Raw genomic sequence first — 24,943 nt, 5'->3', positions numbered from 1 at the left:
TTCCGATCCGCTGCCCCGGTGATTCCAGTCAGTTAAAAGTAGGAAAGGGAAAACGAGGGGGAGCCCTAATTTTTGTTTTCCACCAACTCCTGCTTCTGATTGACTGAGCTCACCTGGCCCAGTAGATCAACAGGAAGTAGAAGAAGAAAATTTGGAAAACAAGCAGGATGTCAACCCTCCAAACCTGGAGTTCAAGAGCCCTGCAGTAAGTGTGTGATAGAACGTTTAACGGGTCAAAGGGAACCTTGTTCTGTCCAACAGCAGTATAGTTTTATAGATTGGTAACTATAAATAAATTGCCCTTGTCTCTTATTTGCTGTTCGCAGTTTCCTTCATAACAAACATATTTTGACAGTGAATGATGCCTTGCATGTTTGGTAAAAGACTTTATTAGTCAGGAAGTGTGAAATGAGTACTACAATCCCAATTGCCTTAGTTACAGAGCTGTTAACCAAAGTTAGAGTAACTACTGTTGTATGGGTGGTCCCCATGGGAAACCAAAATTCAGGTTTATTTTTCATGTTAGTGTTTTCAGTATTTGAAATGATAACACTCCTTGAAAAAAAATTACATTATTTTAGCAGTTAAAACCATCTCAGAAAACCTTGTAGAAAAGGTGGATCCCACCAGGAGGGTCCTAGTCATGGGACCTCACGGGGTAAGAAATACGGGTAGGTGTGTGTGTGTGTGTGTGTGTGTGTGTGTGTGTGTGTGAGGGGGGATCCTCCACCTCCCGGCCCCGCCACGCTCGGACGTCCGCTGTTTTATTTGGTAGTAGCCGTCAGCGCGCGCGCGAGGGGGGCTGCCACATTTAGGATGTCGCTGCGGCTTTGCTCACTCATTTGGAAAAGTCAATGCCGGAGAGGAACTTTTTTTTTTTTTTTCTGTGGAAGTGTTGGGGAAAGCGGCCGGGTGTTTGTGGAAGTGGGGGTAGGGAGAGGCAGGATGGAGGAACATGTTACCAAATGATTTCCGCCCCCTCCGTCGGACGGACGCACAGACCGACGCGCGTATTTACTGTTAAATCTGCTCTTCATTGTCTCCTCTGACTCGTAACTTCGCAAAGTTTTTTTCTTTTTTCATTCAGTTTCCCAGCTGAAAGCGGAACACGCCCCACCCCTCCAAAAATCCCACCAGACCACGATGACTCCCTTCCCAGAATTATGAATGCGCGTCAAGAAAAGCCTTTTGGCAGACATTCTATACATCCTTGAAGCAAAAGAGCAGCCTGTCTGCGCGCAGCACATGTGTTCACTAAACTAAGTTCATTAAAAATAATTTAACATCGCTGCTATTCCCCCCTCTGATTGAAATTGCGTTTTCAGTGCTTTTAACATATTTTTTGGGCATTATTCTGACGATGGAGGACATTGTTTTAAAAAAGTATGCTTAAAACTGCATTTCTGAGTATTTATTTAATTCAAATCAAATGGCTGTGAGTCAGGATCAGATGAAAAAAATACAGTTTGAAAAAGATTGTATTTGTGACAGAGAAAATTTGCTGGGTGGGCCACTTTACTTAAACTTGTACGCTGGATCAGCTTTGTGCGGGATTGAAGAATTTCTGACCAATCAGCATTAACTTTCATGTCCATGTGTGTGATTGGTTGGCTTTTGTGGCGCATTTCTAAGGTGTCCTGCTCTGTTTCGAGAACAGAAGAGAGAGAGAGAGAATTTCTTTTGAGTGAAAATTGATTTGAAATTTCAAGTCCAAAATAAGTTTTTAAGTATACAGTTTTTTTTAGGTTTTACGCTCATAACAGTGATTGTTGCGCAAGGAATAATGGCACAAAAATCACTCCATGATGACAAGCTTCCTGCTTCGCTCCATTCCGAATCATCCACTTGTAGACAACCAGATTCATGTACATCTTCTCTTTCTTCGTCTGAGCTAGTGTCTGGCTCAAAACCCTACGGCTGAATTGCTCGCCATTTTTGTTGCACTGTTGTAAGCTAGTGGGAGAGCATGTAAGCGATGGATGACAGGAAATAGAGAAGGACTAACTCCAGTCCCGCCCATGACTTAGAGGTGAACTTCCAATGCCGTTTTGCAGAAACTATGTCCTAGAAAATGACACAGGATTTAGGACTTTAGTTAAAAAAGGATCACAAATAATAGACAACTGTGAACGCTTTTCCAATACATTACCGATAATCAGAGTGGATTTTTAAAGACTCTGTCCAATGAAAATCATGATTTTGGTGTTTTTTTTAACATGTTTTTGTTGCATTTTCTAATGGTGGAGGACATGTTTATAGGAAATGAAGATTAAAACTGCTTTTCTTAGTATTTTGGTGATCAACCTGTGCTGGATCAGGAGCAGACAAAAACCCACGGTTTGAAAAGATGCAGCAACTGCCATGAGTGGGTCAAAGTGTCCCCTTCTCTGCTCCAAATAGGATGCATCTACTAGCAGACACATAGATCCATTAACATCTTAATTTTCCTGGTCTGAGCTGTCATCTGGTTCAAAGCTGTACGGCTTGATAGCTTATATATTGCTCACCCTTATTTTGCTATGTCAATGTTAGCTTGGGCCTGTGAGGTGCTATAAGCTGGCGTGAGAGAGTGTAAACAAAGGGCTGATGGGAAATGAGCTGAGGCTAACTTCTGCGCCAACAGTCCCGCCCACAACCCAGAGGCGAATTTCTAATGAACTTCTGCTGTGCTGCAGAAAATATGTCTTAAAAAAAATGACACATGCTTTTTGATTTTGGCTAAAAATGGCATAATCACAGTTAAAAGACCACTGTGGACAATTTTACAATAGAAAAAAATATAGTTGGAGTGGGACTTTAATCATATAGATTCTCTGTATTTTTAGCCTGTCCTTGAGATTTGTGTTTCCATTTGGTCATGCATATCAAGTGTCTACAGGCTTTGGATCATAATTGAATTATACATGCCTTATTGTTATTTTGCATCCACAGTCTGTGTCTGTCTGTTGTCACTGTAAAAGCCTGAACTGTGAAGAATCTGCATGGCTCATCCTCATATGTTTGTTTAAGGAACACAACTGGGGAAAAGTTTTCAGTCCAACTACATTTCTGTACATTTTGAGAAACACTTTTAAGATTTTGTTCAATTGTGCATTTTGATGTAGCTCCGCTCTTGTATTTGACTGAGATGCAAGGAGACCCTAAAAAACCCCAAAGCACAACATTTTTGGATCACAAAGGTCTAATAAAAATGTGCAACAGCTCTTTAAAAGGCTGTGAATGCAGTCTGTTTACTACTATGCTGGGATAAAACCTCTAAATCAGTGTTTCTAAACCCTTTTTCATGTTTTCATGCACAGAAAATTCAAAACGCTTCAAAAATCAAGTGTAAAACTTCAAAAAAGAGCCACATTTAAGCAATAATTATGTATTAAAACAATAATAAAAACACTGTTGATAGATATTAAACAATTAAACAATGAAATAAATGAAAAGTATAAACATTTTGTTGGAGGAATAAATAGGGTAAAAATGTGGACAAAATAATGAATATATATCAAAAGAAAAGCCTTTGTATTACCTTAAATAGAGGAAATATATGTTAATTAGCACTGTCGACTATTCAAATAACGATTTTGAAAAATATTTTCAAAGAAATCAAATGAATCATGAGGAATAGACACCAAATACCTCCAGAGGTGCACATGCCTTAATGCACATACCTTAAATGATCCCAAACAACAATTTTTCCCTTAAAAATTGTAACATTATTATGTCATTTGCTTTTGATTTTTTTTGGATCCAAATCGGTTAATGTCATTAACATAAAAATCCTTTAACTCAGAATGGTTGAAGAAATAGTCAGAACCCATGAAACAACGTTTCATGGTGCTTTTACAAAAAAATACTCAAAGTATACATTCTTACTATACAATGTATACATCTAGAAAAAGAATAAAAATGCTCAAAATGACAACCCTTAGCGCTTCTTTTATGTGAATGCCAGTCAACTGGAATGCAGTCCTACAAGCAAACACTGTAATAAGAGCTGGTACCAGTCCATGGTTCCTGCAGCTGTTGGTGTGTAACACAACACAAAGTTCACACAACTTCCACTTATGTTGTATATTTCTTTATTTTACTACCAAGTTATAATGCATTACCAAATGACCTGTGTTGTTTGTATAAATAATTCCAGTCTTTCATTAGAGTATTTGCTTAATTTTTTGTATAGTTTAGTTAAATAAAGTTTTTAAAATTCTCATCCATGGAAACATAATTCTACAGTTTTAAGGTTGGGCTTAAAAATTGATCAATGAAAACTGAATTAATATTTACTCACAATGAATAGCGGTTCCATGAATCAGATTTTCTGTAAAGTTATTTTCCATGTCTTTTTGGTAAAATAACTGGTTTTTTTGTTAGTTTTTAATTAAATAAATCATTATTTTATTCACAAAGGTTCTGCTTTTGTTCAATTTATAGTCTATATGAGAATTGTTTTGTTTTTTTAAACAAACGTTTGTTTTAAAATTGGAAAAATAAATCAATATTTAATTGAAACTTACCCAATTATGAGTTTGTGAATTGAAATTGAATTGATTCAGTCCTTTTTTTCTGTTTCATAAACAGTAATACATTTGGCCCATAATTCAATTATTGAATACTTTTTTGTATCTATCAAAAACTCTATGGTTCGTTTTATGATGTTAAGTCTTCTCTTAAAGGGACAGTATCGATAAAAAATGCACTGAATAACTGCCATAAAAGGAGATTAACATGTTGGGAAAAGTTCCTCCGGTTTCCTTAGGTCTTCCCATGATTCCTCATTTAAAGCAGCTGCAGTTCACAGAGTTGAACATTTCATGCTCCCACCTCAACACCCCTCTCATCCCTTTTGTCTTGAATTCTGTCTGAGCTGCTCTCAAAGTAAAAGTCTGAACGCCAAACCAAAATCCGTCGCGCATTTCGAGAAAAGTGCTCCTTATGATTGCAAGGCTGCTGCACAGACTGAAAAGGCGTTAGGTTTCTGTTTTGCTTAAAGCCAGCTACTCCTCCCCTGTCTCAGCATCTCATTTCCTCCTTCAAATAAATAGAATTAATGTTCTCAAATTAAATTTGGTTGGTTTCCGTGTGAAGCTTCCTGGATGGAAAAATAACTTGAGGCGGCTTGCTGCCACTTAAGGTACGGTGGATTTCAGTCAGGGGTTTGTGCACTCCGGTTTTTGTAGTTTTTGTTCAGTTTTTTTAGACTTAGAGCTAATATTTGATGCCATGGATTCCTTTGCATGAATTTACAGAGCTAACTTAAAAATTTGCCACAGATGTTAGTTTTTGTGAAGATAACTTATTATAACTACGCCATCCTTCCTGTGTCCCAGTGTCTGCTGTCTTTTTTCACAGATTTTTTCTTCTTCTTTGTCAGCACATTACTGCCTTCATGTGAGAGAAAAGTTGTTACCATACAGCACTCAGGTCTTAGAGCGGCAACTTTGAACAGATTTTGGTTTTACCCCAAAAGAAGAATGAAAAACTAAAAGTTCATTTAGGATCAAATAGCATCAGTTTTCGACTCATCAGTTGTTATAAATGCCCTTAATTTACAAAAAAAAGCCAATTCCAAAACTGGAGGAATAAAAGTCTCAACTATTACTGTCAGCCCACAAAAATACCCAGTGTGGTTGATGTATTATATGATTTTTAAGAGGATTAGTGTTCCTGCACTCATTTGAAATACAGTTTCAAACCATAATGGACACTTCGAATATTTCAAAACCTGCAAGCACCCTATATAAATATGCAATTATGACATCTGTATTTTAAATTTACTATAAAAAACTAGATTAACAAAAACATATCTTTTATTAACTACAGTACAGTAACACAACTGTAATTTTGTAAATTCGTAATTCACTGCTCATTACACTTATTATCAAAATATTAAGCAAACACAAGGATTTAAGTCACGAATAGGGAAAAAAGGAGCATTGACACTGAAAACGAGTCGATGTAAGTTTTTTTGGAAAGACCAATTATTTCTACATCCACAGTATTTGAAAGGCATTACTGTGCTGAACCAGCAGGAACAAAAACAGCTCCAGTGTCCGAAAGAAAGCCTCAGAAATCCTGTTTTAAGATTTCTCTGAAATCCCATCTACCAGCATCAGTCATGGTAAGAAGTTGATGCCAGTAGCACAAAATCGTGACTGTTGTTTCTGAGATCCACTCCGATAAAAGAAGTGTTTTTTATGTTTTTAACATTTTCTTGTGGCATTTTTCTGGTGATAGAAGACATATGTAAAGGACAATAAGCTCAAAATGCTTTTTGAGGATTTCTTTATTCAAATCTCTGTGAATCAGGAGCAGACGCAAAAACTACAGCTGGATAGGTCCAACATTGTTCACCTTTTTTTGCTGTTTGGCTGTAAGCTGACGCGAGAGTGTAAACAGATAGCCCTCAGTCATGGGTGACAGGAAAGGGGGCGGGCTTGCTCTGTGGCAACAGTCCCACTCACAACTCAGACGTGAATTTCTAATGAACTCCTGCCGCTCGAAAATAGTTTTCGAGACACAGCCTTTTTGATTTTGGTTAAAAACAGCATAGTCATAATTAAAAGACCACCGGGAATGGTTTTAAAAGTAGATCAAAGATTATTGAAGAGGGACTTTAAGTCATACTGTAATAAACACAGGACACTGAAAGGGAAGGATCTTCAGAGCATCTATGCCAGGAGTTTTAAATCTGTGTTTTTTAAATCTATTTGACAAAAGCTGTATTGGCGTCTTACATTTTACATTATGCAACAAAATAAAGGTATTTTTGCAAAGAGAGATTTAAATGTGCCAAAAAAAAAGGTTTAGATAAACAAAAATAGATGGAACATATTTAGAGAAAATGCAAAGATTATATATAAATGTTAGGCATGAATGTGTGTCTTGAGTTGTAGTAGGACTCTGAGAGTTGGCTGTTCTTTACAGAGGGGAAAAGCTGTTTGTGAGTCTGGTGGTGCATTCCTCTATTGATCTGAAGCTCCGTTCAGAGGGCAGCAGATCAAACAAGCGAAAAAAATGCGAGGGGCAACACATCTATCCTCTGTCATATGATATGGTTCAGCCATATGAAAGCTATTTTCAAACCATAAAAGCTATTTTGTTTTCGTGTAGTTATTGTTTCTTCTGAGAGATTAAAAGTTTCAGATTGTCATGCATGTTTTGGCTAAAGTTCTGGCTGATTATTTACATTATAGACATGGACATGTGACAAATACGTTCTTAGAACAACCACACAGGTGATGGGTTTGTGAAAGTCGTAGACAATATGGTTTTACTTGTTTGTAGTGAAGCGTCTATTGTATTCTGCTCTATTCTTTAGCAGCAGTGAAACATCCCAGCTGTTGTGTAGCATAGTCTGTATTCTTGCAAAGCTCTGGATTACAGTTACCTTTGTCCCTCCGGCTGTTTGCCAGGTATACGTTTATCTGTCTCCTAATTCACTGTCAGATGTTTTGGCTTGGTTTCCCTTGAAGTACGTCTTTCTGAAGCCAGCCAAAGTAAAAAGGTGGAAATGGAGACCCAATCCTTGGAGAATGCACAGCTGTTAGAAACCTGACGCCGGACACTCATTGTGTCTCACATTTTGTTCGATCTCTCGCTGAGCTTTGGGCTCATGTTTTTCTGCTTTTAAAGCTGGACTTGTGTCATCTGATTTGCAGGGAGAGATGTGCATGCGTGTGCATTTATGTCCAAATAAGACAGTTCAGATGGAAATATTTTTAAAGTTAATGGGTGCCAGAAGTGTTGCTCTGTTCACACCCTCACTCCCCCCCCCCCCTAGTGAATAAAAACCAGCTTTCATCATGTAAAAAAAGATCCATAAATATGTTAGCAGAAAAAGGTGCAACATTCCTAAAAAAATACCACATGCTATGGAGTAAAATGAGAAATAAAAGAACCAATTAAAGATATGTTAAAGTATAATGATGCTGAATTGACATCTGCATCTGTTCATACTAACATGCAAGTATTTGCCTTAGGCTGCTCATTCCTTTGTTAAACTGGTTTATTTGTTCTAGTCACACTATTGCAGTTTACTCTAAAATAAAAAGTAGTTACGTTTCTTGAATAATATTGATTAAACCAAAAAACTCTTCTTTTTTATATATTTTACTTTTGAATTTGCTCTGCTTTCTGTTTCAAGGATCCCATTCGTCCAATGTGCCTTTCCACATCATGTATCTCTTTGGGTCTTTGCAGTTTTGGTTACTGGATCGTCCATCTGCATTTGCCCTGTTACTGAACTGCACCACAGTCCACTTGCAAGTGAACCGAGACCCCGATTTTAAAGCAGACAAGTGATTACCTCTTTGTCTTTTTTTTTATTTACCAAGCAAAGCGGACTATCTGAGAAAAAAAACGTTAAAAAAATCATCTGAAAGTCCCCATAAGAGCCGTCAGGAGCTCCACAGGGTTGCAGCACTTCAGTGGGATCATATGAGGGTCAATGTTTCGTATTTCCCCTTTGTGAGATTCAACCAATACCATCCACTTTTTAAACAAACTTTATGCTACAACTTTTTAAGTTTACCATCTGTCTTCTTAAATTACTGCACCATTCTTGGGGTTTTGCTCTCCAAAATGTGTAGCAATATAGGTTATCATGAAGTTGAGTCATGGCACCTGGAATTAAAGACCAACTCTGATGAAAATTGTGTTTTTGGTGTTTTTAACATGTTCTTTTGGCATTTTTCTAATGATGGAGTACATATAAAAAATAATAAGCTAAAAGTTGGTTTCTGAGAATTTTTCTTTATTTAGTTTAGAAGCAAATGAAAAAATGTTGCTTAAAAAAGACTTTTTGTTACATACAGATTACGCTTGACGGGCGACAAGCTCCCTGCTCCGCTCTATTCTAAAGCATCCACTTCTACATGACTAGATCCATTTATGTCTTTGTTTTTCTCCTCCGAGTTGGGATCTGGCTCAAAACTGTACGGCTGGATAGCTCCAATATTTCTCTCCATTTTCTTTGCACCGGTAATATTAGATTGGGGTGTAAGGGACTCTAAGCTAGCGGGAGAGCATGTAAACAGAGAGCTCTCAGCAATGGGCAGTAGAAAGTGGGGTTGCTCCGTTTCAATAATCCCGTCCGCAACTCAGAAGCAAATTTCGAATGAACTTCTGCTGCTATGCAGACATTGTGTCCTAGGAAATGATCCAGGTTTTTTGATTTCGGCTAAAAACAGCAAAATCATAATTAAACGACCACTGAGAACGCTTTTACAATTTGTCAAGAGATGATGGAATAGGAATTTTCTTTTCACCACTCATTCAAGTGGTGAAGCGTTTCAAGAAAGAAGATTTTAAGTCCAGATGCCATGACTCCACTTCAAGACACTTTATACGTTTTCTTTTTAAAAATATAGTTTTTCTCTCATCAGTGTTTCTACATATGTGGCTAGAAACAGTTCCTCTTAGTTAATTTCATTTTTTTGTTGATTAGAGGTGTTTACATGTGAAGTGAAAAGCTATTACATTTCTTCCAGTGAGACATTTCAGTTGAGTCCCTGTTTTTATGACAAAAACTATTACCATCCTGAAGGACGCATTTGTGAGGCTACAGACAGAGATTACTGGAGTAACTATCGAGCCTTTGATGGTCGGAACAACCTCCAGTTGGATGGTCTCAGCATTGAAGAGTTGCCCCAACCCTGCGTTAGTTCATCTTCTGCTTCCATGGGTAGTGAGAGCCGATTGTTGCATGTGAACTCGCTCCACGGACAAAGGGTTTACATAACCTCACATAGACTGCCTGCCATTACTGGGGCGTGCACAGTTCACGTGAATTTGCGCCTGCCGCCATAGGTGTGTTCTGGTGCTTAAACAAAGGGCAGAACAACCCTGCTGTGTATTCGTGAAGACACAAAAGAGAGGCAAGGTTAAGAGACAGAAAGGAGGGAGGACTGCGGTACGAGTCGGGACGTGAATGCAGTGTCCCTGTCACCTGGCTGGAATGCGGAGCCTCTCAATCTCATGTCTGTGAGATAAGATCAGGAGTAGACACACAGGATTTCCTGCCTGCTGCCGACAGAATACTTCTTAACTTTACTAGACAGTAGAGTACAGTCCTTGCCTAACCTTCAGCTGACACTGACAGATCCTGTTACAGCTCTTTATCTTGCATTTTTACGTGACGTCATTGCGACGGTAGGTTTCGACTGTTAATGGGAGACAGAATGGTTAATTGTTGGTATTCCAGATACAAAATTCGGTTTTGTTGTGGATTTTTTTTTTTTTTTTTTTTTTGCTCAGCATTTTGGTCGTACAAAAGTGAAACTTCTGTAATGTTTGCGTGATTGTAGGAGTACACAGCAGGAACTTCATTCTACTCAAGCCAAGAGCTGTGTCTTCATTCAGGCAGACCGTAAATCAGAAAAATGCACACCAGTGTGTATTGTGAGCCGGTCAGCTGGTCGCACAGCCTCGTCTCTTTCCCGCCCGAGGAAAGGACTGCAGCCCCAGTTGGGTGTGGGGCAGAGAAGGCAGGCAGACCTCCCAACATCCAGGAAATCAGTGGAATCCAAGGGTCAGACTGGGGTCAACCAGAGAGGTCCTTCAGGGAGGGGTGATAAAAAAAGCAGATGAAAGAGTTAAAAGGAGGGTTGAGGTAGTCATCTGCTAGTGATACCAGTAACTTTATCAAGTGGAGTCATGCTGTTTGCTTGGACTTCATCTCTCAATATCAGCTGATAAATTCTTACACACATAAATCCTTCCAGAGTTTACCTATTTGTCAGAATGTTACAAATGTATATGTGTCAAATCGTAGCATTTTAAAACAACAATCTGAAGTTTTTAAAGCTTGTTCTGACGGTCTCAGAGCCTCAATGGAACGTGATGTTCAGGAAATGGTGTTATTTATAGATGTTCTTGATTTTTATCAGGAGCGTTATCCTAAAAATATTCCAGTGACTGATATTTGAAGTCATCCGGAAGAAGAGAAGTGAAGCATCAGCATAAAATCTCAAACGTATGACAAGCGACTCTGTTAGAAGCTTTAAAATGTCGTCAAGCTTGATGTTTAAAAATAAACGTCCTACCAACTTTAGCAGCACACAAAAGACTGAGTTGACTTTAAGGTTACAGCTTCTATTTTTATTATTTTACAATGTAGGTATACTAACAGACTGTAAAACACAACACCACAAAGTTAAAAATGCAACATACATGTTTCAGAAAATAGTCAGCAACTTAAACCCTTTAACATCTGAGTTGTCGCCAGCGACAGCAAATAACAGTACCAGGACTCTTTGACCGTTTATGCAAGTGACGTAAATCCAACAGATTCTTATGCAGAGAAAAGCAGCTTTACGTCATTCAAGTTTATGAAAGTAAAGTTAGTAGTTAGTGTATTTTTTGTTTTTTATTAGAGCTGCACGATATGAGGGAAACTCGCGATTTGCGATATTTAGTGATCAATATTGGGATGACGAGATAAGTTGCAATACATGAACAAATAGCGACACAACCAGAAAAATAATTTCTATTTAATGCAACAATTTAATTTAAATAAGAGTCAACATAAGTCAAATTTTACTCCAAATGACCCTCGTCTACATAGGAGGCGAGCATCTAACATAAAAGGGCTCCATCTGATTGGTCAACAACGGGAAGGCGTCCATCCGATTGTTCAAATTCATAAAGGAAATAAAGGAATTTATTGGATTTGTAAAATACTTCTATCTGCCATGAGTTTGTTTAAGCACAAGGTTACGATTGCAATTTTCGTATTTTTTTTGCGATAGGCATATTGCACAGCTTGATTTATGTTGTTTTTTTTTTTTAACTTATGTAATTTTTTTTTTTTTTTTTTAATTAATTAGTTTATGTATTTATTTATTTATTTGAAAGTAAAGATTTGCATAGTTAGTGTTTACTAATGTTTTTAGCAGTGTTAGTAAAGTGTTGCATAACGGTTTAACGCCGCTTTTCTCTGCATCTGAATCAGCTGGTTTATGCTGATTGCATAAACGCTTTACAACTGTAAAGTGTTGCATATCAGCACAAGGCTGCTTTTCTGTGCTTCTGAACCCTTTGGGATTCCGGTAATTGCGTAAACGTTCGAAGAGTTACAGTAATTCATAGAAGAACACTGGAGCTAAAGCTCTGGTGTTAAACGGTTAAACAGGAATGTTTTTTTTTTCAGTTACAGTTGGGATTTTAGCTAGAACTATGAAATGACTTATTATAATTGAAAATCAGTGTAATTGTTTTGCATGTTAGTTCTAAGATTTTTAGAAATTGCAGGAATGAATCTGTGTGGCTGCAGACCAGGGATTCAAGGAGTAACGCAGTGAAACACTTTTGACATGTGTCTGGAGAATGATGGGAAATTGGCACTCCTGACAAACAGTTGATGAATGAGATTGCAGAGTCTGCGTGCGCTATGACCGCCATCCACTCACAAATTAGCCTCCCCCTTCATCTTGAATTATAGTGTGAAAACCTAAAGAAACTCCTGCAGGGAGAATAATGCTATTTCCTTTGATGTTAAACGTACTCATGGTTTATTAAAAACCCAATCTGATGAAAATGGTGTTTTTCACATATTCTTGTGGCATTTCTTTTGATGATGGAGGACATATAATGAGAAAATTAAACTTAAAGTTGCATTTCTGAGTATTTCTTTATTAAAATTGTTGTGAGGAGCAGATGAAAAACACAAAAGGTCGTTTTGAGAAAGAAAAACCCTAAATTGTATACAGATTGTCATGGTGCAGGGTGGCTCGAGAGCCGGTTGGACCCAGACGCAGAGGTGGAGGCATGAGGATCAGAGTCTAGAGGGTTTAATGAACAAACAAAAGGCGCTGCAGAGCAGGATGACAAAACTAAACAAAACTCACTGTGGCGTGGAACAAGAAACGAGGAACATGGCATGACAAGGACAACCAGGACAGGAATAACTAATGGACCAACACAGGAGGAAGGCAGAGACAAGACTTAAATACAGACAGGGCAGACAAGACACAGGTGGACACGATCAGGGCTGATGGGGACCAAAGGAAGTAAAACTCAAGAAAACAGACAAGACAGGAGACTTTCAAAATAAAACAGGAAACAGAAACAAGACAGAACAAGGACCAAAAACAAGACAAGTTCAAATCATGACAGTACCCCCCCCTCAAGGAACCGCTCCGAGGTTCCAAAAGTCACATGAGGGGGGGGCCCCGGAGGATAAACCTCGACGGGCACAAGAGTCCAGAGGACGGCCGGGGGTCCGCGCCGTCCGGCGAGGCAGGTCCGGAGGACGGCCGGGGGTCCGCGCCGTCCGGCGAGGCAGGTCCGGAGGACGGCCGGGGGGCCGAGCGGTCCGGCGAGGCAGGTCCGGAGGACGGCCGGGGGGCCGAGCGGTCCGGCGAGGCAGGTCCGGAGGACGGCCGGGGGGCCGAGCGGTCCGGCGTGGCAGGTCCGGCATGAGATGCGTGGAGGGGTCGTCAGGCTTGGAGGCGTCGTCAGGCATGATGGCGTCAGGCGTGGAGTCGTCAGGCGTGGAGTCGTCAGGCGTGGAGTCGTCAGGCGTGGAGTCGTCAGGCGTGGAGTCGTCAGGCGTGGAGTCGTCAGGCGTGGAGTCAGGCATGGAGTCAGGCATGGAGTCAGGCATGGAGTCAGGCATGGAGTCTGGCGGGTCGGGCCAGTAGTCAGGCTCTGGCGGGTCGGGCCAGCAGTCAGGCTCTGGCGGGTCGGGCCAGCAGTCAGGCTCTGGCGGGTCGGGCCAGCAGTCAGGCTCTGGCGGGTCGGGCCAGCAGTCAGGCTCTGGCGGGTCGGGCCAGCAGTCAGGCTCTGGCGGGTCGGGCCAGCAGTCAGGCTCTGGCGGGTCAGGCGTGGAGCCGAGCTCGGGCGGGTCAGGCGTGGCAGTGGAACCGGGGACCCGTCGGGGCGCAGGCGGCACCCCCCTGGGAGCCGGGACGGGTCGGGGCGCAGGCGGCACCCCCCTGGGAGCAGGAACCGGTCGGGGCGCAGGCGGCACCCCCCTGGGAGCAGGAACCGGTCGGGGCGCAGGCGGCACCCCCCTGGGAGCCGGAACGGGTCGGGGCGCAGGCGGCACCCCCCTGGGAGCCGGAACGGGTCGGGGCGCAGGCGGCACCCCCCTGGGAGCCGGAACGGGTTGGGGCGCAGGCGGCACCCCCCTGGGATCCGGAACGGGTCGGGGTGCAGGCGGCACCCCGACCCGTTTTGTGTTTATGGCAATGTGCATGCTCTTTTGAGGATTGAAAAGTTGTTGATAGATGTTTAATGGATATGGCTCCATCATTCCTCTGTGAACATTGAGCGTTACTTATCAAATCAGTGAGACAGATTTTGCAGAAACTGTTGCTGTGCAGCTGAGAGTAGAGCTCAAGCACAAAGACAGCACAAAGTATTGTAGGCAGTTTCAAAAGCACAAGAATTTTGTGTTAAAATAGTTCTCTCCTGTAGCTGTTCTCTTTTTGGTATGGGAATTTTCCCAGAAAGCATTTTTGTTTTAAGTCCTTTGTGCGCTGCATCAGGTTAACTTGAAATGATGAGATTACAGCAATTTTCTCCCAGTAAGCCTCATCGTTTCCAATTCCTTCTGTCTTTACTTTGTTTGTTGTGTTTGGACATTTGCCGCACTTTTTGGAAAAATACTCTTTAACTTTAACATGTAGAGCTGTAGAGAAGCTAGACTTATTTATGCCCTAAAAAATAAAAGGCAACTGCGCAGTCCCAGAATGTTTGATCTCCAAGGACGGCCACATAATGAGATGAGATAAGATAAGTAGGTCTTTGGAAAACATCCTCTGGTGGTTTTGCTCGGTGGTGAGTCATTAACCAGAACTAGTATTCGTTTTCACTTTAACCTTACATCAAATGAAACTAAACAAATTATGTCGAAGTGAAACAGATAAGTGGAGATAATAAAATGAGAATTCTGGTGTTGCAGCGTATATTATAATGTACAGCAAACTGTACTGGTGATTCTTTTGCCTTTTTTTTTAACTCTTACTGGTCCGAGGCCTTTACTATTTGCGCTTATAATCTATCTTATATAAATCTCAAAACAAAGCAAAGACAAGGTCAAAACTATGGGAAAAATGTCTAAAAATAAAAAATGAAGCTCCACTAAACTACGATGTTCTGAAAATGTATTCACACGTATGCGTCGTAACTCCTATTGTGTTTGTTTTAAACAAAAAATGTCAAACCAAAAAACATATTTTCAAAATCTTCGTGTTAATTTCGATGCAAAACTATATTAATGGGTGGGTTGGTGTCATTTTTACACCACTGGAAACGCACTGGTGGTTTCAGAGACAACTGAGGGTAAAAATAACTGTTGAGTTTCAGCTGCACTTAATGATAGATTTTTGTGCAACTTCTGACCTTTAACAGTGATTCTTAAAGCTCAAATGACCTTTTAGAGTAGGACTATGAGTTGAAAAGTTGAGGAAAACTCCAAAACATCAAATAAGAAGAAAAATTTTCCTTTAGTAATTTTGTCGTAAACCAGAGGTTAATGTTAAGAAAGTATCGGAGGCTCTTTGCAGATGGATCAGCCATGATGCCCCACATTCCCTTTAAAAGCAGTATTAGTGAGTGCTGACATGACGGCTGTGTGATATCCATTTTCACAGCTCACTCATAGTCAACTGTTTGATAAGGGATTACTTTCTATCTCTCCAAATATGAAAAAAAAAATCTCATTTAATATTGTTCTTGTTTTGAATGCTCCAGTGAAATTTGGTTGGCATTTTGGTTTTTTATTTATTTTTGACGTCCCTTCTCATTAAAGTCATGTGTTTCTGTTTTCTCTTAACGCAGCAGGCCTATGTGTCCTCCGGTCATCAGATGGCGCCCCCCAGTCCCAACACCAACAGCAGCAGCAACAGCAGTGGCGGAGGAGGAGAACAGCTGAGTAAAACTAACCTGTACATTCGCGGCCTCCATCCAGGAACCACAGATCAAGACCTTGTCAAGCTTTGCCAGCCGTGAGTCCGATTAAATGTTTTTACGTAAAGAAATGTATAGATGTGAGGATTCGGGAGTGCGACCTGTCCTTTTAAGCCAGTGTTTGACTTTCAGAAATTGCGTTTCTGACAAGTTTCTGCTGACATTTTGAAAGGAAGCGGGAATTTCAGACAAAACTTTTATTGGGAAAAAATTTGGAGCTGAACTTTGCTCTTTGCCTTGTTTTTATAGCATTTATAGTGACTGATCATATAAAGTAAGAGTAAACCTGTTGGTCTTTAGTTAAAAGTGGTAATGTCTTGACCGTTTCAATATATTCAAAAGTGAGAGATTGACAATTCTCAATACAAATGTTCTTTAAAAAATGTTGAGTTGAGAAAGCCTGTTTTCATACTCTGGAAATGATGTTGCTTCTCGTGCGATTGGAAGATTTTCTTACATTTCCTTCCCATATCCTGATGTTTCTACTCTACTTTCTTAGTCCTACATGTGAGTCCTTTTTCCATGTCCTTGCTTTGGCACAAAGAGTTGAATTTGAATGAGATGGTATAGAACAGTCCCATTGCTGTTGGAACATTCCTTTTATGTCAAAAATACACTTAAATTAGATTGACATATACCCCATTATATATGCTAATTTAAAGATGAACTTTTGATGTTGGATATAAGTTCAAAATCTGTTAATGTGGATTTTTCAGCTTGTCACACAATCGTTTTTATTTCTGTCTTAAGGTTCACTGAGTGCAGAGAAAGAGGAAGTGAGGAATGTGTTAGGTACTTAAAGTTCACACAGTTAGCCTGTATCTAAACTGCAGGACAAAAATGCACACGTCCTAAATATTTGCTGGGTAATAACCTGCTGAATCTGCTGTGTAACTAGTCCATGTCAAAGCTGTTACTTCTCAAGCTTGACTGTCTGTAATGCAACTCTGAGCCTTCATTGGCAGACGTGTAGAAACCAAAGGATATTCCACCTCTTGGCTTCACTGGAGATGCACTGTTCTGGTTTTCCCTGACAGTAGTTTCTTTGTGAGTCTGAAATTATTGCTGCTTTGCTGCAGCCGTCTGCAAACTCCTGAAATATTTTACTTGTGATAGTCTCATCAGCTTCGTTTTATGCATTGTGCTACATTCAGGTCACGTTGGGAGAAGTTAGCCTGCAGTTTGGAAATGACTGGAGAGTGTAAACATTCCTGTTTAAGGTTAAAAGTAATGAAGCTTTAAAGCTTCATCTTTGGTTTATTTCCAGTAATGGAGCTGTTTCATCATACTTGTATGTGGAGATGAGCCAACAATAGGATTAACTTACTTTTATTTATTAAAAAAAAAAAGTATTTATTTAAATTGGCATTTTTCCAAAATCTCCATTAAAGCAGTTTTATTTACAGTCGCTTTCAATGTTTGCTTAAGTTTGACACCCAGATGACACCCTCCATTCAACATGGAGGGATGTTTAAAAAATCGGACTGATTTTTTAAAGTAAAAAGTACAAAAAAACCAAAACAAGTCCCATAGCTATCGAACAAATGTGAGAAAAACAATGTTAAAGCAGGTTTTCTTTAAAGTCCTTTTTATACACCGAGGCAATGAAGGCTGTTTTCACAGAGATGTGAAAACATCCAGCAAAATAATATATAATGCTCAACATGTATAAAGTAAACAAATGTGAATGAGATCAGGAAAAAATAAGGAAATGTCTTGGCTGTTCAGATGGTCGAAAAAGAAAAACTATTCAAGACGAAACATTTATTTATGTCATGAATTTAGGTTGTTGGAAAACCTTTTTATAAATGGGGAAGAAGTTTTTTAAACTAACTTTTATTTCCTTGCCTTTTCGAAATTGTAGTATATATGTTGTTACTCTATCTGTAAAATTTAGGCAAATATTAATGCAAGTTTTGCTAGATTTTGACATAGACTATAAGTTATCTAGTGAACTGTTAAAAAAATATTTTGCAAAAAAATGTACCTCAATTTGCAAGATATCTGTTGCCATATGCTATAAATATTTACTCTCCAATCTTCAACAAGAAGATGGAACATTAGAGCTTTTTGCTTTTGCTTTTTGTTTTTGAAGAGAGAAGTGCTCGAATGAGGTTTGACATCTGTTTCCACACAAAATTCACTTAAGCTGCACAACATGTTTAATCTTGTTTGGATCAAAGGCATTGACTGACTGGTATTGTTTATCTCTTCACAATAAATGCCATTAAAGCTGCAGCCCACTTGAAGTGAAGCAAAGTTTGAACTTTGGTGTAAAATGAAAGAAAAAGCTAAACTGAAATGTAGTGTGTGAAGACAACATCCGGACACATAGTTTTAAAAACATTGAGCTGTTTGTGCCACAAGAAAATAGAAGAGATTTCTAAACAGTAATTTTTTTACTAAAGTCAGTTTTGACTGAAACTGTCAATAAATGACTAAAGAAAGACGGGTCTTTCTTTTTTTCTTACTGTTGCACTGTGGACATAAACCCTCAGGCCACAGTCAACCATTGACAGTTTATGAGAACTGGAGCGAGTGAGTGTGATGTCAAGCAGGCTCCAAAAAAATGAAGTCACCATTTTTTTCATGGCCATGTTGGAACCAGAAATCACAGTTAAGCAATAAATAGGACTAGCAAGAACATGTTTCAAAGAAGGTAGCAGAGCAAGAATGGTTTATTCTGACCAATAGAATGAGTTATAGCAGTTTATTTCTCAATAGAAGTCTATGTGGTTTTAGCTTTTTGGGACCGTGGCTACTTCCTGTTTGGAACGCCAGGGGGGAGGGGTCTCTCAGTCCAGCTCATATATACATGCATTCATTTTTTTTTATTTCATTCATTCATCTTCTTCCGTTTATTACCTTTTGGGGTCACGGACTCTATCCCGGCCACTTATGGGCAAAGGTCGCCAGTCTGTCGCAGGGTGGAGTGTCCACTATGTATATATAAAAACAAAACGCCCCTCTCACCCTCCGCGGGTGGTTTCTCCTCCAAGCTCGGGTTCTCTACCAGAGGCCTGGGAGCTTGAGGGTCCTGCGCAGTATCTTAGCTTTTCCTAGCACTTCCAGGTATCTGTTGTAGCCACTCCTCCAGCTTGGGGGTTACTGCCCCGAGTGCTCCAATTACCACAGGCACCACCATCCATCCAATTAACCGGCTGGGTAGCTCGGTTGGTAAGGTGGTTTCACGCAGGAAACCCGGGTTTAATTAACATCACCCAGTGAGGGTCCTTGGGCAAGACCATTAACGCTAATACCTACCTCACAACATGAGACACAATGAACCACATGTCATGCCGGCTCAGACGTCGCCCGGCCAAACAAGGTCTGCGTCAGGTGCTGAGGAACCAGAGCACCCTGATGGAAAGTGGGCTACTGGAACAAGACAGAAATGGACTAGATGTGAGAACAAGGCTCCATTGGAGCCAATGTCAATGTTATTAAGTAAAGGGGTTTCTCTTCCACAAGGGTATAATAATTAAACAATAATTAAACAATTAAAGTACAACAATTCTTAAAAAAATAATACAAATGAATAAACTGCAAGAATTATATATTTTTACTGTATGACACAAACTAATTTAAAAAAAGGAAGAACTACAAAATAAACTAGGAATTTATGAATTTATTGGTTGAATTTGAAATCCACCAATTTATAAGTTTTGATAAATAAACTTGCTTTTTTAAAAACATTCTTCCCCCATAAAAGTCTAAATTTTCTCTTTTGTCCTGTTTATCTTTTAACCTGAACAAATAAAAAAAAACACTAACAGTGAAACTGTACTTTAGAGAAAGACAAGTCCTGATCTGTGGCACAAACCAGGTTCGCACAGATCTCGATCAACACCCTGGTCTATACTGTTGACCTTACAAAGACATGTGCAGATAAAGCTGGTTATATAGCAGCCAAACTGGTTTTTGGTAGCTGCAGGTCAGGGCTACATTGTACGTCACGAGTTGTTTCATGAACTTTAGTCAAGCAAATCCCTTTCCAGAGACCAGTCACAGCAACAGCACAACTCCAGAGCACAACTCTAAACTATAGCTCATTTCAAGCTTTATTTTCAGTTGTAAATCCTCCAATGTATTTATTGGAGTTTTAAAAGTCCTAAATACACTGAGAAAATCGACATGGCTTTGGACCACACACATGTATTGTCAGAGCTCCCATCAAAGTAAAGCTGAAATGTGTGTTTGGCATGTGAAGTACGGGAAGTTCAGAGTAGAAGCAGAGGAGTTACAGAGCAGTCATTGTGGAGAGGTATGGAGGATTCAAGATTTTTGGAGGACACTCCAAAGGCTTCTATTTAGGGTGAAACCTTTATGCAACCTGCTGGGAAAGGATGTCAGCTTGTCATGTATGAGTACAAGCTCTGCATCGATTCTCTCAACACTTTCATATTTTCATAAAAATGTGCAAAAGATAGTTTCAAATCTTGTCAGCGTTGCACATGATTGTGCTTTAAAGTTTACTAATTTATATGACGTTCAAAGCACATGGAACAGAAGTTTAGAAAAAGAAGGATTTTTTTAAATGTATTTCTGGAAGTAGATTTAAGACAAACCAGAGGTATGTCTGAATAAACCCCTTTTGTAATCGAGGCCAAACTGTTTGAAAATCTTTTGTGTTGGACCGGACGGAAAAGGAAAGGAGGGAAGAAGAGAGAGGGAAGTTAGAGGGGGGGATAGGAGGATGATTATAGAAGGGGGGGGTAACACCATAAAGCAGCATAAAGCAACAAGTTGCTGGATGGTTATAATCATTACAGTGAGGTTCAGATTTAATACAAGTCTATAAGGCGGGTTCTCTCCACACACACACCCAAATGTTACAAACGTACTTGTTGGCTCCAAAAATGTTCACATGTCAACATGGACACAACACAAAAATTGTTCACACACGCATACTTATGCCTTCAAACCAACTGGTGTGAAACATTTCATTCACTCAAGCAAAATAATAATGGAAAGGTGAGCTAACACCTGTGCTCGAGTGAGTGTCTATGTTCGTCTAAAATGGATGATGGAATGTAAAAAGATGGAGGGAGAGTGCCCAGCCATCCCTACACCAAGACCCCCACCGCAGCAGCAACGGCAGCCAGAAATCCCCCCCGCCCCCAACTCCTGTACGGTAGCAGATAGAGAACAACGGCCCCCCCGGGCGATCACATCCGACACCAAGGCCAGGGCCAGCAGGGCCGCCACGGGGACCCCCAAAGCCAAAGAGCAGGGGGGCATGGGGGGGACAGAGAGTGCAAGCTCCAGCCCAACCAGGAGAGTAACCCTCTGCCGCGCCATGAGGGCCCAACGCGGGGCCCCGCCCCAGAAGAGCACCCACAGCCCCAGACGAGCACCTCACCACCACCTAGGAGTTCTTGGTCGTCATAATATAAGAGGAAAAAAAGAAAAAAGAAAGATTACAATCTACTGAACATGATCCTAGCTGAGAAGCATGGGGGTAGCTGCTTCTTGTTCTGGGACTTGTTTACTAGTAGGACTGATTTAAATTTTTATCATCAAAAAAAGTACAGTTAATAGAATATATTTAGGCAAAAAGTTCAGGTTGAACTGTTAAGCAGACACGGTGGTAGTGGATCACCAGGGTTGAGCGGATTTAGAAAATATCCTTAAAAATCTTTCATAGATGAGAAGCTTGAGTGTGGACCATTAACTGTATAAGAGAACTGGACTGAGTGACACCCCCCCCCCCAACCCCATAGAGTTTTATAGAGATATTAACATAAAAAAATGGTCACTTAATTAAATATGTGGGCAATAAATCGCTCAAACTGTATAAATTTCAATTTTTGTCAGAAAAAAAATTCCATCAAGTCTATGAAAAGGGACTCAAAGTCTTGTCATTGAACATAAAAAGGAACTTTAAACTTTTAACCTTAGAACAGGTGATACAGGTGATTACTTTTTAAAAAAGTATTTATACTTTGGATTGTTGTGATTTAAAAACAGGGGTTCTAGTTAATCCTAAGTAGAATAGTTCTACTGTCACACCGTTTTTGTTGATCTGCACTATGTGTAAACATCTGGTTACAACTGTATATATTAAAGACTGCTCTGCAGCCATTACATGGTGGGAAACTACACTAGCTGCCCAGGGATCGTTCATCTGCAATATAGGCCTCATGCAACAGACTGTGCCTTAAATATGCAAAATCTAGTGAAGCTCAGCTCAGCTCTGGAAGGATAAAGATGTGGTGATAAAATGACCAAAACTGATTGTGGTGTAGTGCAAAGGTAACAACCAAAAAGTCAGCCTGGCTCTGGGCGTGGATGCTGAACAAACTGAGGAGATGCGGTCACAGTGGTCTAAATTTAAAGTGTGTGTGACACATTTATACAGCCCCCTCCCCCACCCTGGTCAGGTCTGAGTCATTGACCGTATAAAGATCTGGACTGAGCAAGTATGATGTCACCCATAGAAAACGGCCTACTTCCAATGATGCCTATTCACTCGCCATTTTTACGATTGGTCAGAGTTTGTCTGAATCAATGTTTCTACGACGACTACTGTCATGTGTATATATAGCTATTTCTATTTTTAATCAATCTATTTATTTATTTTAATGTATTTAGTCACTTCTACCATTTTATATGTCTACTAAGGTTTATTTATGTACTTATGTTCTTTTTTCAATTTATTTTATCTTTTATTTTACTCTTTTTACATTTTAGCTGTAATTCCAGTTTTCCTCCGAGGGATCCTCCACATCGGTGATGGACCTTTCTCAGTGAGCGGAGTCGCTGCAATGGGATCTCTCAGGTCTGGCTCTTTGTCTAGATCTGGGGGGTCCTGTGGTAGTGGACTCTGTGAACCTGGGTGGAGTATCACTGATGAGGACATGTCCCCAAAACTTCGTTTCCTCAAATTCAGTACAAAGCCAGGTTTTTTACATTGCATCCTTTTGTCTTTTATCACAGCGAGTGAGTATATGTGTGTGTGTGTGTGTGTGTGTGCGTGTGTGTTTGTGTGGGGTGGCATTGTGCCGGTTTTTAATTACACATTCGTTTGTCTTGTCCTTTTGTTTTTAAATTTCATCTTGTAAAGCACTTTGAGTACCTTGTGTTTTAAAGGTGCTATACAAATAAATTTTGATTTGATTTGATACTGTCGCCAATGAGTGATCTTGTTGAAGTCCACACCATTTCCACTGAATGCGGGCTTGAGAAAATCTGTCAATCAAATATTTGAGGTGGGGGCCAGCGGGCACCATATGCTTTTATTGAGGTGTTGGATTGACCAGTTTATAACTTAAATAAATTGCAATAAAAATATAATTAAAAAAACGTTGGTTTTAGCAAATACGTGTAAAAAGTGGAGTCCGAACAAGCATGGTTATTCTGACCAATAGAAGGACTCAGTATTAGCCGTTTATTTTTAAATAGAAGTCAATAGGATTTTGGCTTCTTAAAGCCAGCTGGTACTTCCTGTCTGGCACGCTACGGGGGAGGAGTCACTCAGTCCAGCCCTAATACATAGGCCGTGTCCAAATTCGAGGGCTGTGTTCTGCCTGGGCTGCATTTGCAGGCTTCTTACGTAACAGCGCCGCGACAGGTGCTGTCCCAATTCAACGACTCCTTCAAATGCAGCCAACAAATACGGCATTCTTTTTCCTGATTTCAAGGATTGGTCTGGTGTATCCTTCCATGCTGTCCATATCCCAAGATGCATTGCAGCCAAACTTGGAGATTTTTCTGACAACAATGGCGGACTGTGAAGCGGGACCCGGAGTTGGAAATAATTTCAAATTTTTCACACCTACAAGATTAAAAGTTGGATCAAATAAGCCAGGAAAATTTTGAGCTCCATGCCTGGTTCACTACTCCTCTCTGTTCGGGACCAACGGTTGCTAGGCGACAGCACATTCGCCGATGTAAAGGCTGGAGTTATCTAAAGGCAACACTCGTCCAAATTCACAGCCGTTGACATCCGGCTTACCCGCTCAACGAGGGACCCGGCCAACATCGCCCGGGAAGGATGCAGCACCTCCAATTTGGACACACCCAGTGTTAATGGTCTGAGTCCAGAGCCCAATAAACATGACGGGGCAGTAGGACCCAGAGGTGGAAAAAGTGAAGGAGGGAGAGTTGGGAGGGAAGGCAGAGCAGAGGGGTGAAGCATCAGGTTACAGTCTGCATTCCGCCCAGACGCCATGTCGCCCAAACACAAGAGCACCGGCTTCCCTTGCAAATTCATCAGATTCTGTGAATTATGCTGCAGTGCTGATGCACCATCTTCTTACGCTGCATTCCTACAGCCTGCCAATCTTACGTCACATGTTGATTGTATGGCATTTAAAGTAATTTTCTCTCAATTATCACTTATGATTCTGTAAAAAAAAACTCCTTTTGCTCTTTCACAGCCTTTTTCTAGCAGCTATAGACTTTTTAGGAGAGGTAGAAGTTCATGTCTGCTAGATATTTACTCTCATTTGTACAGCAGCATAAAACCTCTCATAGGCGCCTCATTGAAGAGGGGGGTTAGTGTGCTCTTTGTGTGTCTGGTAAAGACAGACACAGAATAAACACTTTTTCGCCCTGGGGTACTGTCTCGTCAAAAACAACAATAAGTTCCTGGCAGACAGTCGTAGAAGACTGGAGAGAAAGATTTCTGTGGTCCTTAATTAAAGAGCTACAGTGACTCACAGGAAGGATGGAGGAAGTGTTCATGTGAACACCTGTAGACATCGTCCTGAGGACATTTGGACATGTTGGTATGCGAGTGGTGGGATCTGGTCGCTCCTATTGCCCCATGGGCCGTTGTGCTGATCTTGCTCTTTTTTCTGAAATCTCATCTCTTCCTGCAGGTACGGCAAAATCGTCTCAACCAAGGCCATCTTGGATAAAACCACCAACAAATGTAAAGGTAAAAAAGGTTTTTAGTGTTTACAGTTTAGTTGCTCGTTTCACATACATCTCATTTTTCCTCACCCTTTTGGTTTGGACTTTTTTTTAGTTTAAATATCTTGTTCAATGTGAACACAAAGTTTTTTACAGACAGGATTATTATCATTTTTAT

General features: G+C 40.3%; 1 protein-coding gene across 2 annotated transcripts in view; it reads left to right on the top strand.

The window, feature by feature from the left end:
• The window catches only part of LOC101164552 (RNA-binding motif, single-stranded-interacting protein 2), a 52,224-nt gene that overhangs the window by 15,707 nt on the left and 11,574 nt on the right, over positions 1-24,943 (top strand). Inside the window, exons 2-3 of one of the 2 annotated variants that reach the window (XM_023955209.1) lie at positions 15,781-15,944; positions 24,732-24,790. In XM_023955209.1, coding sequence (XP_023810977.1) covers positions 15,781-15,944; positions 24,732-24,790 — 223 coding nt within the window. Of the gene's footprint in view, positions 1-15,777; positions 15,945-24,731; positions 24,791-24,943 lie in introns of both variants that reach the window. The other variant, XM_023955208.1, reaches the window with a different exon arrangement.

This window comes from Oryzias latipes, chromosome 5 (genome assembly GCF_002234675.1).
Source record: "Oryzias latipes chromosome 5, ASM223467v1".
Classification (NCBI taxonomy): domain Eukaryota; kingdom Metazoa; phylum Chordata; class Actinopteri; order Beloniformes; family Adrianichthyidae; genus Oryzias; species Oryzias latipes.
The sequence above is the reverse complement of the archived record's forward strand: the minus strand, read 5'-3'. Positions and strand labels throughout refer to the sequence as shown.